We start from the raw sequence: 16,658 nt of genomic DNA, 5'->3' as shown, positions 1-16,658 counted from the left end.
TGTCCTCGTGCGCCAGACTATGGGGAAGCGCCAAAACGGGATTAATTCGCATATAAAATCATAGTTTATTTTTTTTACATTTAAATATGACGTAATTGACCAGTTTGCTACAGTAGAATTTTTTTTTTATAGATGACTTATTTTTATTTTTAATGTATATAATAAAATAACCTATGCATTTCTTTGGTTGATTTTAATATAATAGTGTAATTAAAAATCTATAATGTCAGATTTTTAAAAATTTTACATACCATTATGACGAGTTGAGAAAACTGTCTGTTATATTGATCACTCTTGTTGATTATTTGTTATTCTTATGTTTTTAATATGTACATACATGTAAATAAACAAATGAATATAAATCATTATAATGTTTATATACATATTATAGACGATTTACTTTCGCCAAACTATACATTTTGTCGATGACTTTAACGATAGCACTATCTTTTGAATTATTTTCAATTTCAACGGAAATTTCATGTACTTTTGATTTGAAGTGTTCCTTTTTCTTTCTTAATGTGGCCTGGTGAACGGTTTTGTTTTTACCCGATGATTCTATATCATAGTTTCTTAACCGGTGGTCCGCGAAGATATTTGGGTGGGCCGCAAGTAATACAATTAATTTCACATCTGTTCTGTATTCGCTTGTATTTGCATAGGGCTATTTAGAAATCGTTTTAAATAACCCTATAGAAATTCTGGAAGATCTATAAATAATACTGAAAACTCATATACTAATTGATTTTTATTATTTCGATAAGCAATCGAATTTTATGCTGTATTTTATGGATTTTTAAATTATATTTCTTGTTACTGACTGTTTTAATATACTTAAATATGGTTATATCAGCATACTGTGTTGCAAAATTAATTGTTTTGAATAAAAAATCAATTATATAAATATTTATTATTTTATGTTGATGGTCCGCAAAACATTTTTTTATTTTTTTGGAGGTCCGTGGATGTAAAAAGGTTAAGAAACTATGTTCTATATGGTAATTTTGCCACTTTTTTAAAATATCTAAATATAAATATTCAAGTCCAATCATATTGCTAGTATCCAAAGAAATAATTTGTGCACAATAAATGCATCTAAGTATTTATCTTTTATGAACAAGCCGTCATATTTACTTTTAAATTTAACAATCGAGTTTGACATCATATTTACAGTATTATCATTTAGCTGGCTAACGAAAGGCTGGCAACATATTAATGTAATAAAGGTAATAAGTGAAAGCTGCCGGTGCTGGAGCATCTTACATTCGAAATTTCCAAGTATATACGGGCATGATCAATACTAAAAGAGAAATTAGTCAAGGGATGAGAGTCGTCAAGGACATGATAGATAAATATAACGGTACCAAGAGAAATATTATCACAGATAATTTTTTCACATCTATTCCTTTGACTCAATGTCTATTAAAAAACGATTTATTTCTTACCGGTACATTGAGGGCCAATAATCCCGAAATACCGAAGAAGTTCTTATGGGATACGTTGAAAGAAGTGTATAGTAGTATGTTTGGTTTTGCTGATAGCATGTGTAGGAAAATTTCACACGAATCGTATTTTGTTTGTCACAGAGCTTTGTGTAAAATGTATAAAGTATTTTTTGTAAGTTATACGTTTATAGATGTATGTTTTATTTGAAGTAATTAATGTTTAATTTTTATAGAAATGTTTTTTAATATTATTATTGTAAAGAAAAAATGTAAACAAATATATTGTGTTTTATTGCGAACGTTTGAGAAATCGCGCGTGCTTGACGTTATCAATGCGTTTGTGTGCGTGAATAAACAATGACAAAAATGCATAGCATGGTTTCGTTCTAAGCTCGATTAAAAATATTTCGGTTTCTCTCGAGTCAATAAAAATTTTGAGCCGAAAAATACTAGCTATTTTTAATCTCCCCTCATATATAAACAATTTCCGAAAATCGCGAAAGGCTCGGAACGTAAAAAAAGCTAAAACACATTTCCGCTCAATAGATATCGGTCGAATTAGCATTTATTCGCTTGTAAAATGAAAGCGCAGTCGATCTGGATATAGGCAGAAATCGCGGCGTTTGAGTTTGGTCGATTTAAAAAAAAATCGCATTTGACAGGGCGACGCGTATTATTAGCTCGAGGTCGTCGACGGGGCGCATGCGCGAATGTCGTCGTCTCGCTCGCACCTCTCGCGCCGACGGCATTAAGATGGCCACCCTGGGCCGTTGGTCATGTAGATTTTTCCGTTTGGCGGCGCGAGGGGCGTCCGGAGGGGCTCGGTGGGGGCGCCGGACGGCCTCCGCGGGGGGCCCGGCCCCTCTGGCGGGGCTCGCGGCGGCCGGGGGGGCCCTGTGGCTGACCGGCAACGTCGTAGTGCACGCGCTCCGCCCCAACAAGGTGAGTACCAACTTGACGGCTCAGTCGGTCGTCGTCGCCGCGTTCGCGAGTCGCCTCTCGCCCGAGCGAAGGCGGCGCTTAGCTGTCATGCGATAGGGGGTTTCGCGAACGCGCGTATCATGGCGGACGAGGTGGACGTCGACGAGCTCATCTACCGGCTACTGGAAGTGCGCGGTTGCCGGCCGGGGAAAACCGTCTCGATGACGGAGGCCGAGGTGCGCGCTCTGTGCGCCGCCTCCCGCGACATCTTTCTCCAGCAGCCGATCCTGCTCGAGCTGGAGGCGCCGCTCAAGATCTGCGGTGACATCCACGGCCAGTACACGGACCTGCTGCGTCTCTTCGAGTACGGCGGCTTCCCTCCCGAGGCGAACTACCTGTTCCTGGGCGACTACGTCGACCGCGGCAAACAGTCGCTCGAGACCATTTGCTTGCTCCTGGCCTACAAGATTAAGTACCCGGAGAACTTCTTCCTGCTGCGCGGCAACCACGAGTGCGCTTCCATCAACCGCATCTACGGCTTCTACGACGAGTGCAAGCGTCGCTTCTCCGTCAAGCTCTGGAAGACGTTCACCGACTGCTTCAACTGTCTGCCCATAGCGGCGATCGTCGACGAGAAGATATTCTGTTGCCACGGCGGACTCTCCCCCGATCTGCAGAACATGGAGCAGATCCGGCGCATCATGCGCCCGACGGACGTCCCCGACACAGGTCTGCTATGCGACCTGCTGTGGTCCGACCCCGACAAGGACGTCAAAGGCTGGGGAGAGAACGATCGGGGCGTGTCGTTCACCTTCGGACCCGACGTCGTCAACAAATTCCTAAACAGACACGACTTAGACTTGGTCTGCCGGGCGCACCAGGTCGTCGAAGACGGCTACGAGTTCTTCGCCAAGCGGCAGCTCGTCACTCTCTTCTCGGCGCCCAACTACTGCGGCGAGTTCGACAACGCCGGCGGAATGATGTCCGTCGACGAGTCGCTCATGTGCTCCTTCCAGATCCTCCGGCCGTCCGAGAAGAAGGCCAAGTACATGTACAACAAAATCCACGGACAGCGGCCGGCGACGGCGGACCCCGCCGCTAAGCCCGTCCCCAAGAAGAAGTGAACCAGTATTATTTCTACGCCGCCGCCGAACTGTTTTCTATTCTATAAATCGACCAAAATTAAACTTTATATATTATATAAAAAAACGGTCTTTTACATTATATTAGTTAATTTGTGAATAAAACTAATTCCTAGATTGTTGTGAGGTTTTCTTATTAATATTTTTGTATAGTTATAGATGATTTTTTATTATTATTTAATACTTGAAAATTTGCTTTATGTACATATATGTAATGTTCGTTTACGTCCATTTGAAATTATGTAAAACGATATATATACGCCTAATTTATTTACGTTTAGTCTAGTATTCAAAAATGATGTGCTATTTTGAAGACTAGAATGAGGGAGAGAGAGAGTAAAACGAACACCAAAAATATTTTGTGAATCGATGTACGTTTTAGCGTTTCAAATAGCCGATAGTTTTGATATTATTTTATTCATTTCAAATATTCTACAGCACTGTGCGAAAGTTGCATTTCAACCTGTATTTTATGTCAGATTTATATATATATATACTAAATATTCTGATCAAAATACCCTTAAACAAATACGGAACATTCACCGTTCAAACCATCTCTTATTCCTGAGCCTTTTTTAAACAAATGTTTCAATTCCTTCTACAAACTTTTCTTTATTGTATTCTTTATATTTATAGAATATAAATTTCCCAAAGTACAACAGGTGCTTAAAAATTATTCTTCTCCGGTTTTTATCTAGCGCTCGAGACACGAGTCTGAAAATTCTTCCGCACAGTACTGTAAATCTGCCTTATGAAGTAAACTTTCAAGTTACGCATCTGATGGAACCGCTTCTCCGCATTAATTTATTATTCATATCTCAAACGTACAATCTGACTAAGAAGTTTATCTAATGAGGCGTTGAATATTATGATTATTATACGTTGCAATCGAGATGAGAATGAACGACTGTTTTGAACGTTACTTATTATATTATTGTAATTATAATTTGAACGATGTTGCAAGTTTTGCGTCCAAACGTTTTCCGAGCAAAATTATATGTATGAAAAGCTGTGAAGTGCATACGCCTTATGAATATATATATCTTTGTATAACGAAAATGTATATGTGTAAACGCATATTCCGAATTTCGCGTTCTCATAGAGAACGCAGCAGTGTTATTATGTATCGTAATCTTATTGCAATTATTACATTTTCAATTAATACTAATGTGTTTAATATCGTTTCTATCTATTTCATTTTTTCAATAAATAATATAATGTATGAAATGTGTTATCTCGTTTTATTCGCCCGTTTTCACGAACCGTCGCCACTTGACCGTTAACCTATTTAACTGAGGATATTTTTATCCAGCGACTGCGCATCGTTGGCTACGTATCAGTATGAGATTTAGAACTTCGGCTGGGAGTTTTCTGGCGGTATCTCAAGGTCGTCCGTGTGACCGTTTTTTTCGTTTGTTTTGAGTAATTATCTACTCCATGCTGCTGCTGGTGTTGATAAGTTGGGCGCGGAGGGGGTAATCTTCGATCTATTTTAGTTGGCGTCGATACACTTCTAGTTTTATGTTGCTACCAAGGGAGATATTATCAGTTTAGATTTTCTTATTGAAAATTTAAGATTCATACACATAATTATTTTTTTAAAATGTTGCGGTCACCGGTGACTCCCATGGCGCGGTTTAGTTAATTCATCAAAATATCAATGTATCGCTTAAAAAAACACGTAGATGCCTATATTGGACAGGCAGCGAATTTTTTTTTATCATTTTCAATATCAATCATTTTAATGCGGCTTCCATAAATTATGTTTAGGGGGGGGGGGTGAGATGACGGTGTGAAACAAATAGTATGGCTCAATGACATATTGTAACATATCCATGCTTCTTATCGATTGCTAGGCTTATCATACTTAATTTTTTAGCTCACTAGCGTCCTATGCTTTAACCTAGCACATCTCAAATTGAACAAAAATTTTTTTAGCTCCTTCCAGCATCCCGCCAATTTACACAAACAAAATTTTCCGTGACGACCTGTTTTTTTTAACCCCACACTAACAGCCTGCATTCCAATCTAGCACATCTCAGCATCCTAAAATAACCTTTTTTTGCTATCCCGGCTTAGAATTTCATATTATGTTAAGCCTATCAATCGCGATCACGCATTTACTGTGATGCTCATCATTATAGTTTCAATATAAGTGTGATATGTAGTAGTACAGGCGAACAGTCTTGAAATTTAATGGTTTCCACTGTAAATTTAATGGGCTGTGGAGTCGTTGGAATTTTTTTCCGACTCTGACTAAATTTAAAAATTTCAATAAGGTAATCATAAAATATTAAATTTATTTTTAATTATTATATTTATTTATTTTCATGTAAATAACAACAAAGAAGAATAAACAATTATAATAATATTTCTTCGGATTAGTGCCGCGCCATTGTATGTGTCTACATGTGACCACGCCGGCCAGTGGCCAGTCGGCTTTTGTTGGGTATTTAATTAAGTGCATGATTGGTCGGGGTGGAAAGAGTTAAAAATGAGTCGGAGTCGGTCGTTTTTTTACAACTCCGACTCCACAGCCCTGGTTTCCACTATAAATTGGATACTTTCTACTTGAATGCTTTTAAGATGACTAAGCGTCCTGCTTTGAGGAAGTCTGTCCTTCCTGAATAAAAATGTCTGATGTGATATTTTTTTTATAGCTCCCGCAGCGTCCCTAAATTAACAAAAAAAAAACCGAAATGACATTTTTTAACTCCCATATCAATTTGTCCTCGAACAAAAATTTTGGAAACAGCCTTTTTATTTTTAGGGTCTTCCTTTGATATTTTCAAAATTTGGTCAACCTAATACACTATAAACGTAAAATTTTGTGCTATAAAAGTTGGCTAGTCTTTGCTTATATATTTTCTAATATATTTAAAAATATGTATTTTCGTTGCCCTAAATCCAAGCCGTTTTGAACGAATACATTTAATTAATTAATTTAGTGATCATTAAAACCCTTTCACCGCGTATGGCTTCTATAGGTGTTATCAAGAAAATCGCCAGTACTCATTAGGTATAAATATTTGAGCCTAATAATATGGTTACTTAGTATAATTTAGGGCTGTAAATTACTTGAATTTATTGAACCATAATATTTTTTAAAATATGGCATGAATAGGTGCCCCCCATATATTAACAAATTTCGAAATAGCGCGCAAAAATATCAGTCGCGGTGAAAGGGTTGAATTATATAATATAATAATAAAAAACTATTTCTTTTATATTATATCGTTATGTGTATATTTATGAAATAAATTTTATTTTTCCAAAATTAACTTTTAAAGTTAAATTATATTTATTTATTTCCAGACTTTTAATTGTTTTTTTTATAGAAATTTAATTTATATATTTGAATGGAATTTAATTGATAGTAATTCAAGAAATCTGGTATTATTAAGTTATGTGATTATAAAAGTTTATTATTTATAATAATTGTTTTATTATTATTTTTTTTTATTATATAATATAGAGATACGAGTGTAGGTCAATTAGTCCTTACTTAACATTAGAAAAACACATTATTTTTGGTTGATTCATTTTTATTTCTCAACATACTCTCTTTTTAGCTCGATACACTTCGCCTAGCGTTATTCCAACTTTTTCAAGCCACCCTAAAAGTAAGATTCCGGAAGGCCCTCAAATAGGTTTCCGTTTCGGCGATGACATCCTTGTTCGACGTAAATATTTTTCCGGCGGGCTATTTCTTTATATTTGGAAACAGGAAAAAATCGCTGAGGGCCAAACCTGGTGAATACGGTGGATGGGGCAACAATTCGAAGCTTAATTCAAGCTCTTTCGCCTACGAACCTGCACAAGTGTATACCCGTGAATTTTCTTGAAGGAAGAGCACTTTCTTCTTTGCCATATGTGAGCGTGTTTTTTTTATTTTTTTTACTCAACCGGTCCAATAACGCATATAACTCTCCATTTCTCGTTCATCCTTTTTCCAAGTAGTCAATGTGGCCGCGTGCATCCCAAAAAACCGTGCCCATCACCTTGCCGGCCGATTTCACCGTCTTCGTCTTGTTTGGAGCCGGATCGTTTCCAGAAACCCACTGTTTCGACTGTTCCTTTGTCTTTGGAGTGTAGTGGTGGATCCATGTTTCTTCAACGGCTATGTATCGATGCGGAAACTCGTTATGATTACGACGGAAAAGCGCCAAACCAGTCATTGAATCGACTGTTTATTCTGCACTGTGAGAAAACGCGGCACCCACCTTTCCGATGTATTTTTCCTACCTAATTTTTCGTGCAATATTAAAACCACTGAGCTTGTGGCATCAACAAGCTCGCGCACTCAGATTTGTCGATCACCTAAGACCATATCGTGGATTTTGTCGATCGTTTTTGACGTAGTCACCTCAAGTGGACGTCCCAAACGATATAAACAGTTTTAATCGCTAGTCCAGATGTGCCGCGGACTTCATACAATTTGACTTTGATTTCTTTCGGTGTTTTGCCTTTCTAAAGAAAATGTTTAATCACTACACAAAACTGTTTTTTTCCATTGTTCGAAAATAAAAACAGTTGTTTGCTTCAATTGATTGTAAAAATGAAAGGATACCATGAAAATGGCTGACAATTTGACAGCAGTCTATTGACAGATGGACTTTCTCGCTAAATACATATAGAGATTGCTAAAAATTTTAAAAACCCAATTGAAAGCGGCCGATTTTCTCGGGCTTCTAATAGTCGTATCGATTGATTAGAAGTAGCTCCGTTTCGAATAACAAGAACTCGTTCTTTCAACTCGAAAGCGAAGTAATAGTTCTGTAGTTAAGTCTAGATAGAAGTTCTGGTTATAGTCTTTACAAAATTGACTAAGTGCTAGTTTATATACCATTGAGAAATAAGGAGAAGTCCAACGTTCCTTTTAATCCTTGATTCTTTTACCGATTCCGATGATTCGGTGTATAACTGCGTAACGATACGATTGGCAATATCGTTCTTTGGAATGTATAATTCGGAAATGCTATATATACAAGTCGGTAACTTAGGGTCGGAATAGCGGACGGTTAATCAAAAGTCAACTCAAATTTTTATTTATAAAAATGCGCAATTATTAAAAACCGGCCCTCAACTGTAAAGTGACATATATGATTTGTAAATTATAATACACATTATAAGTTATACTTGATTATATAGATGTCACCAGTTGGTTCTGTTTACCCCGTTGTAACGCATTGGGCTTAAATCTGTCAAGTTACAACGGAAGATTTACAATAAATAAATAAATATTCATTTTTTTTTCAGCCAATTTTTTATCAATTAAGTAAAATGAACTGATATCTTTTGAATCGAAAAAAATATTTAATCGACTTTTACTAGTGTTCAATTTGCTTTAAAAACTGTTCTTGTGACTCGTGGACTGAAATTTTACATTAAATTAATATTTTTGTCTTAAACTGACCTATTTAAATAATAATGGAAATGCCAATCCAATTTAATTTATTTATATTTTGCTGGTTGTAGACATTAACACAGTAGTAGTTTTTACTACTATTATTAAAGCGTTAATAACCCACAAAAATATTACAACTAATGTAAGTCATATAGTCAATATAATTTGAGTGCCACATTTATTTATTTATTATTTTTTATAAAAAAAATGTATCAAAATGACTTATTTCCGCAGGCTATTCAAAATGTTTTTCTACTCCTGGTATAAAGATACGCTTAGTGTACCATCTGTTATTTTTTGCACGTCCGTTACATAAAATCTGCAAATATACACTATTTGTCATCTTCATTTTCGCTAATAATAGGAGAAACACGTTGTTTCAAAACGACGTGTGACGTAGCAGAAAAACACGATTTTTGCATGGTCGCGTCGCTGAGATCTATCTTCATTATGTGCCATCTAAAAGGTTAAAACAATGATCATTGTTATATCTATCATCATGTCATTAATTGATCGAAGGGCATCTGGGTACACCTAAATCTCTGATTATCTCGCGTTGATCGTAAGATGTTTGCTTGCGACAGGAAATTGTCTATTTGTCTCTTGTCCTATATATTGAACGTATACAGAACAATCAAATGTATGAACGTATGTACATTCTCCATGTTTTGCGTAGTTATTAATTAGCAATATAATTGTGTAGCACTTCCGTAGCCTCGACAAAGTCAGACAATGCCATCAATCGACGCTGTAATTTTGCACTTGATGGCAAAGTTCGTGTTGAACTGTTGTAATATACATATTTTTTTCATTATGGCAGTTTGCCACGGAAAAAGTAATACGCGCTGTGACTAATTAACAATTCAGACTATCGCGAAATTTGCGCTCTGTTTGCGCTTCAGTTTGCTTTCTATTACCATTTTTATTGGAAGAAGAAAAGTGCGCCAGCAGCAGTGTTATATTATATAGCACTTGCTGTAATGTGTTGGCAAATATTTATCTATTCGCTTCAGTGTTGGTATTTGATTAGAGCAAATCATGACGACAAGGCCTTGGATGGTTATACTGAACAATTTTCGTTAATTGAATTTTGCGAAGGCGAGTCAAAAAGGCTGGGCTTTGTTATATAACGTGCGTGATTTCAGTACTTGAAAATAAATTTAATATATTTCAAAATGGTCTAGAGTAGAGGTCGGCAACGCGACGCCCGCGGGGGATATTTATTGCGCCCCCAAAGGACTCAAGGTTGAGAACAATGTGAAATCCAAACCAAAAACCTTCTTTAAACATACAAAATAAATATTTAAACAAAAACATAATTTAATCGGCCGTGTCTATTTTGACGATATTCGCAGAATTTGTTTTTTGAACGAAACAAAATCTATATTATCGTTAAACACTTATCTCAAAAACAGGTGTGCGTCGCAAATTTTTCAAGTCACGTTTTTTAAAAAAAATATCAATTAAATAATTCGATCGTGTTTATTTTATTTCTAGTTATTTAATTTAAATATAAATTCGGTTTTTTAATACTTTTCTTCTTCTGACTACCTTTTATTTCGATCGTTTTTGCAACTCTACATTATATGCTATTGAAATTATTATTATCTACATTATATTTTAAATCATTAAAATACGACATTTAAATTAAGATTACCTAATATATGTTTTCCTAAACTCGCGAATAAATATGATGAATAATTATAATAAAATAAAACAACCTAGGTCATGCATACACTATATTAATTGTTTATAATTAATTATGATGTCATTGATTTACATTCTGGAGTTTCACTAGCTACTTGATGTTGATTACAACATATCGATGTTGAACGTCCTACAAAATGTTGAAAGGAAATTTAATGATTTTAGAAATACCGAAATCCTTATTAAATTTATGACCAATCTAATGACGCGTATATATATTGATTCAGTTGCAAATATATTTGCAGCGCTAATTTATTTCGATAGTATAAAGCTTGAAAATTATGTAAGTTAGATTTTTAATAAACTGGATTTAAACTCTCGAAAACAATTAATTTATTGTTCTGGATCATAAAATATAAAAATCATGTGGGTTTTACGAATAATTTAACCAAGGTTTGCGGGTCCTAATTATTATCCAAATTTCCATATTTTGACGAAACAATCTTCCCATTAATTTTTTTCTGTTGTATAAAAAATATTGTATTTTGTAAAGCTAGCGTATCAAACGCGGTCGAAAACCTTAGCAAATTTGTGTTGAACACTGTCCCAATGACATAGGAATATGTTCCATAACTCAATGTAGAATACAATAAATTAAATTACAAATGCCATCTGAAATTAGTGATTGACCCAAACGATTGTCCTCGTGTTTGTAGGAATTTGCAAATATATGCTAAATAATAAGTTGTGTTGCACTAACAAAAAAGCAAGGTTTAGAGAATGAAGCGCGAGTTTCCGAAGGCAAAGTGTGATATTATGAGCGCGAACGTCGGCAGGCCTTGATTCGATGCAAGCACTATACACTGAATAAATATTGTATAAAAAATAATAAAATAATCTATTATGATTATTATAATAATAAATTACTTTTGAATTTAATACTATCCAATAGTCTGAAAATATTGCGCTGTGCTTCCATAATTTCAGTCTATTGTAAATCATTAAGTTCAACAGCAATGTATTATAAATATCTCAAAATATACACTCTTATAACAGTGTAATAAAACAATAAATTTGATTATGCTTAGCGTTCTTGAGTTGAATTGATGTGCGTGTGGAAAATAACGGAATAGGGTTTCATATAATTATGTAACTGAAAATAGTTATTTTATAATTCAAGTCTATGGCATCTTATGTGTATTGCCATTGGAAATTTTCGCATTTTTTAGTTTCTATATATACAATAATCGAATATCAATTAGTACATTAGAATAATTATCAGACATTATAAATTTGCTTGCTTTTGATTTCAAATGAGCTCAGAAGCTTCCGAAAATGATAAAAATATGATTCTGAGTAATGTGCGTATGTAACGCACAATGAGGATGTGGATTAGGAAGAACCGTTCACGTGCACTTGAGATGTGAATATATATTTTATACTACATATACCGATATGTTCATACGTATTAGGCGATACCATGTCTTTAAATAAATATTATTATTAATTAATATACCGCTAAATTACATGATAAATCATTTTTAATCTTCGTAATTTATTGCCTATTAAATTTATAGTTTTCAAAAAACACTTCACCGGTTTGTAGAGTAGCTAAAAAAAGACTATTTGTTGGCTATAATAAAAAATAATGACGTTTTCAACTTTCGTGCAAACGAATACCATATTTCCATAAGTCGTTATTTTAATTAGAATTTTTATTTGAACCAAATTAAAATGTCAACCGGTCACATTGCCAATTTTTCACAATAATAACACTTCCTGAATATAAAATGGGAGTTGTTGGGCATATTTCCTTTTTAATTGACTTTTGGAATGACCATCGCTTTGGTCACCAGACGGTCAATTTTTCGTCACGGGATCGACACGCATTTTGGCAGTAACCTATAATCGACATGATCTAAGTGCCAAATCGTCTCATGATCGTGACCTACATCTTGTCGAAAGTAAGACCCAATGTCCTAAATAAATTATCGATAACTATTTTAATCTGCACACGAAGCAGCGAGCGCTAAAAATGACTGTCCTTGCACTTGGCCAAACGTTGACGTTGGCTTACGTGATGAATTCTTATTTTTAGATACTGTCGTTATCTATCTCTCTCGCTGTTATCTGTCATGGTCTTATGTGGTGATTATGATCGTCGGACAATCGATAGCTTGCCACTTCATAAAAGTTTCATGCGTCGTAAACAAGAAGGTGAGGCTCGTTTATGAGATCTTTGATGCGTTTGTTAAAAAAATATTGGTCCATTGAACCGATTGGGTTGATTTGGAATTTCATTGTCTCGCTCTTCATAAATTATTCAAATGCACATTGTGGTAGCTAAGGGTGATCCTATTTGCCTTTTGATCTTCAGCTCGTTTGAAACGATTTAGGAGATGAAAAAAATGTTCGAAGGTAGATTAAGGAACAGCTCCCACGAACTGAGATTCGATTCTTACCATTTCAACAGAGTCATAATCGTTTTTTCTTGTTGTCTCCACCACGTGGGATAGTATTGAAGTACTTGAAGAAACACTAATGGTTCAGTCGTCGCAGCGATTAATGAACAATCGAGACAGCTGCCGCTTAGAATGAACCAAATATCATGTCAGAGCTTAATGTAGCGTCTGTGAGGGGTTGCTGGTTGCTCATTTGAATCTCCCTCGGTAAATAATCTCTTGCAAAGAATACTAAATAGGTTTTGGAGATGGGCCTGTTAGCTCTACTTTCTTTACTGCTACTGACACTGCAAATGCTTTTAATGATCGCACGAACGATCTGCAAAAATTAGTGAAATACTAGGGTGACAAATCTGAATCTTTTCAAGCATCATTCTTAATATATTAATACATTTTTAATATATTTGGCAACCCTAGCTATGAAATGCTTATTAAAACATCGACGGTTATATTGAATAATTATGGGGCATAAACTACCAGCTATCAATAGTTTAAAATGCCAAAATTGTTTGATTATAGAGTAGCTTCGGCGGGTCACGGTTGGGTGTTAATGCTTTATTTTTTATTTTTACATTGATGGTTTAGAACAGAGGCAAATATTGTGAAGCGTTACTAAATAATGTGTCTTATTTATTTTATTATTTTTTTTCCAAGATGTCAACAGCATCCGCATATAAAACGTGTCAAAACAAGAAGGTTTTTTTTCATTTGTTACGAATGGGGTAACTAATTCACCCCTGAAAATAAAGAGGGGAATATTGGAAATGTGACAAGCCTTATTTTATATTAAATTATAATAAAAAAATATATTCTTATTTTAATATTCAAATGATATTCATTTCCGATGACGGTTTTACAGATAAGTACAAAAACTTATGTGTTTTAATTAATTAAGAGCAGAGGTTAAAAACCGTTTCCTCATGGGCCAAATATGCTTTTAAAATATAAGTAAAATCAGTGAGTCACATGTTTAGCAAGTGAAATTTCTGTTTTATTCATAGAAAATTTAATGTTTTAAAAAATTGGTGGTTTATCAATTTATTTTTTTATATAGAGGAACAGATTTTATCGTACGGTACAAACTATTCGAAAAAAAATATTCAATAAAAATCTTAAGAGTAACTTAGCTGCGTAGCGCAAATTATTTTTTTAATAATTGAAAAATAAATATCCAAATATCCTGCCAATTTTTGAACTTAGTTGCCTTTAGTCGACGTAAATACATATTTTTCAACCTCGTAACTAAGGTTTCCGACTCGGGTAGAACCGGAACCGGATAACCTGTTATTTTTAACGGGTACTCGTACATTTTAATTTCAATATAATATTTTATTTCTTCATATGAAATATACTACCTATAATCGGGGGACGGTTGTACACAAAAAAACGACATTTAAGTATATTGTTATTATTTATCGTTAGTGATTTATGATCGTTTTTAAACTATTTCAATGCAATTTTAATACCAATTACACAATAAATTATCTGAGTAGATAATTAATATTTATTATCGATTTAGAAGTAACTAAAAAAGATTTATTTTTCACTTTTGAAAATATGAAATGAGTAAATTCTGCATGTATTATGTGATTCATATAAACTTGAAAGCATTTTATAATGCTTTCAAGTTTATAATCCGCATTTCATAAAGTTTCTGTTTATCCTTTGACTCATAGTAAAATCACATTTTTGCTGTCAACAATATATTGTGACGGGTGAGCCATTTCACGTGTTTTTACGATAAATTCATATTATATATTAAAATTCTCCCACGCTCACGGATAAAAGGCAAAGCAAGAGTAGTCCTGAAATTTAATCTTGACTGGACTTTAAAAATGATTTATTTTGCCTAAAATTAAATCTTTCTTAGATACAACTTTATAAAAAAATAAATTAATTTTATCTGCGGTTTATTATAAGCTATCAGATTGTTGATCCGTTTTTCTACGAATATTTAAAAACTCTTTGATATCTCTATATTTATCAATTATTTTTAAATCACAGCAGCATTCAAATAAACCGTGCAATTTGCGCAATTATCAATGTATATGTTACAGGGAATTTATATTACAATTGAAGTTATATTTTCACTAGCGTTTCAGTAAAATCATATCCGAATTCGTTTTCATTGGTAGATATATATCCCGAAAACCCGAAGTGACCATTCCAAGTCTGAAGCGAAGTGGTTGTCCTGCGTCAAGCTATAATTATTTTAAGTTTTGACTGAATATTTTTGGAAGGATTTAATGCGGTCGTGTTTAGGCATATATACCCCAAAGAATTAGGGAAAGTTACGCTCCTTTCAGTTTTTGCCAATGCAATGATTCAGTATGGAAAAATACTTTTTTTATTGTCTAATTTGAAATTCCGTAGAATTGACAATGTTGCAATTCTCTGGAATGTGGATCTGAGGGATGCTTGGTATTTGACGAATTTCATCCATTCCATTGCATTATGCACCGACCTTTCGGCCTTGTTCAGGTAGTCTCGATTTGTTTACAAAAGCTTTAAATGTTAATGGATTCGTTTGTATAACGCTGATGAAAAAAATTTTTTTAAAAGCTTGAAAAAATAATGCTTTCATATTAGAAATCAAATAAAATAGTATCTAGAATAATATTATAAATCAAACAAAAAAGTATCTCGTGTTTTTTGTATTACACTAATACTAACTTTAAACGTTATAATAAAAGATACGATAAAATTATATATGTCAATACTTCTTAAATCACTTTTTATTCGAATATTAAATTTATATACATTGAAACCGCATGATATAGGCAGCTCATATCTGTTATTTTATTCGCACACGCAAATATTTTTATTACGGTTTTGAAGAATAAATATTATTGTCGGTCTGGTAATACTAATAATATTCGCCAACACTTTATGTATTTCTGACATGAATATATGCATATTCCGTTATATATTTCTAACGTGTCGAAACACATTACACAAAGTAGAGATAAGTGTTGATTATTTCTAAACACATTTTCACTTTTGTTCTTTTTACGGCGATGCAAAATACGAAAAGTTTCAGGTTCAACGCTCGGCCTTCGATAGGTGTACTTATACAGATTAAAAAAAGACAATGCAGAAATAGATTTACGATCGCCATTGACGCAAGTCGCTCGTATGGTCGTTAAAAACATTATTTATAAAAAAAAATACATGTATTTTATCGACTCAGTCTTAAATACGTCTGCTGATGCGTTGTCGTGGTGGAGGAATTGGAAATGATATTTTTTTAGTATGAAATTTGCGGTAGATTGCCAAAAAATAATATGAATGTGAGTTAGCAACTGTTTTTAAAGTTCGGAAACTTTTTGAGCAACCAATTTATTATATATCAGTAATACTTAATTACTTGAGTTGTCAGAAAAAATAAACTTTCAAGCAAAATTAATCGGTTCACTCTCGTTACAATAACCCATCTGTTGAAAATGAACCATATTCAATTTCCAATGGTACCTTAGGCGATATAATTAAGTTCAAATTTGCAAAATTAATCACTCAAGATGGAGCCGGTTGTTGAGCATTTTTCATTTGGAAGATTTATGTCCGTCGATGGAGCATGAAATTGAGGCGCGTCCCTCGGCTTTGTTTAAAAGATGTCTTAATTAATCCGATTTGG

The 16,658-nt window shown here is 34.1% G+C and overlaps 2 protein-coding genes across 4 annotated transcripts in view; both read left to right on the top strand.

The window, feature by feature from the left end:
• The first annotated feature begins 2,132 nt into the window (after nt 1–2,132).
• Nucleotides 2,133–16,658, top strand: part of MICU3 (Mitochondrial calcium uptake 3) — an 87,894-nt gene continuing 73,368 nt past the window's right edge. For 2 of the 3 annotated variants that reach the window (XM_088183531.1, XM_088183530.1), the window contains exon 1: nt 2,133–2,387. In XM_088183531.1, the coding sequence (XP_088039657.1) occupies nt 2,148–2,387 (240 nt within the window). In that variant the 5' untranslated portion in view covers nt 2,133–2,147. The remainder of the gene's footprint in view (nt 2,388–16,658) is intronic. The other variant, XM_088183532.1, reaches the window with a different exon arrangement.
• LOC148236400 (serine/threonine-protein phosphatase PP1-beta catalytic subunit) lies at nt 2,395–4,739 on the top strand. The gene has a single exon (XM_088183534.1). It carries the CDS (start codon nt 2,507–2,509, stop codon nt 3,488–3,490), a length of 984 nt encoding a protein of 327 aa, XP_088039660.1. The 5' UTR covers nt 2,395–2,506; the 3' UTR covers nt 3,491–4,739.

The sequence above is a fragment of the Plectrocnemia conspersa genome, unplaced genomic scaffold, assembly GCF_051122295.1.
Source record: "Plectrocnemia conspersa isolate PC_06_02 unplaced genomic scaffold, ASM5112229v1 ptg000003l, whole genome shotgun sequence".
NCBI classification, from domain to species: domain Eukaryota; kingdom Metazoa; phylum Arthropoda; class Insecta; order Trichoptera; family Polycentropodidae; genus Plectrocnemia; species Plectrocnemia conspersa.
Note: the sequence above shows the minus strand (reverse complement) of the source record. Positions and strands in the feature narration are given on the sequence as shown.

Coding starts and splice junctions, on each gene's coding strand:
- LOC148236400 (XM_088183534.1), top strand. CDS start 2,507: ATGGCGGACGAGGTGGACGTCGACGAGCTCATCTACCGGCTACTGGAA.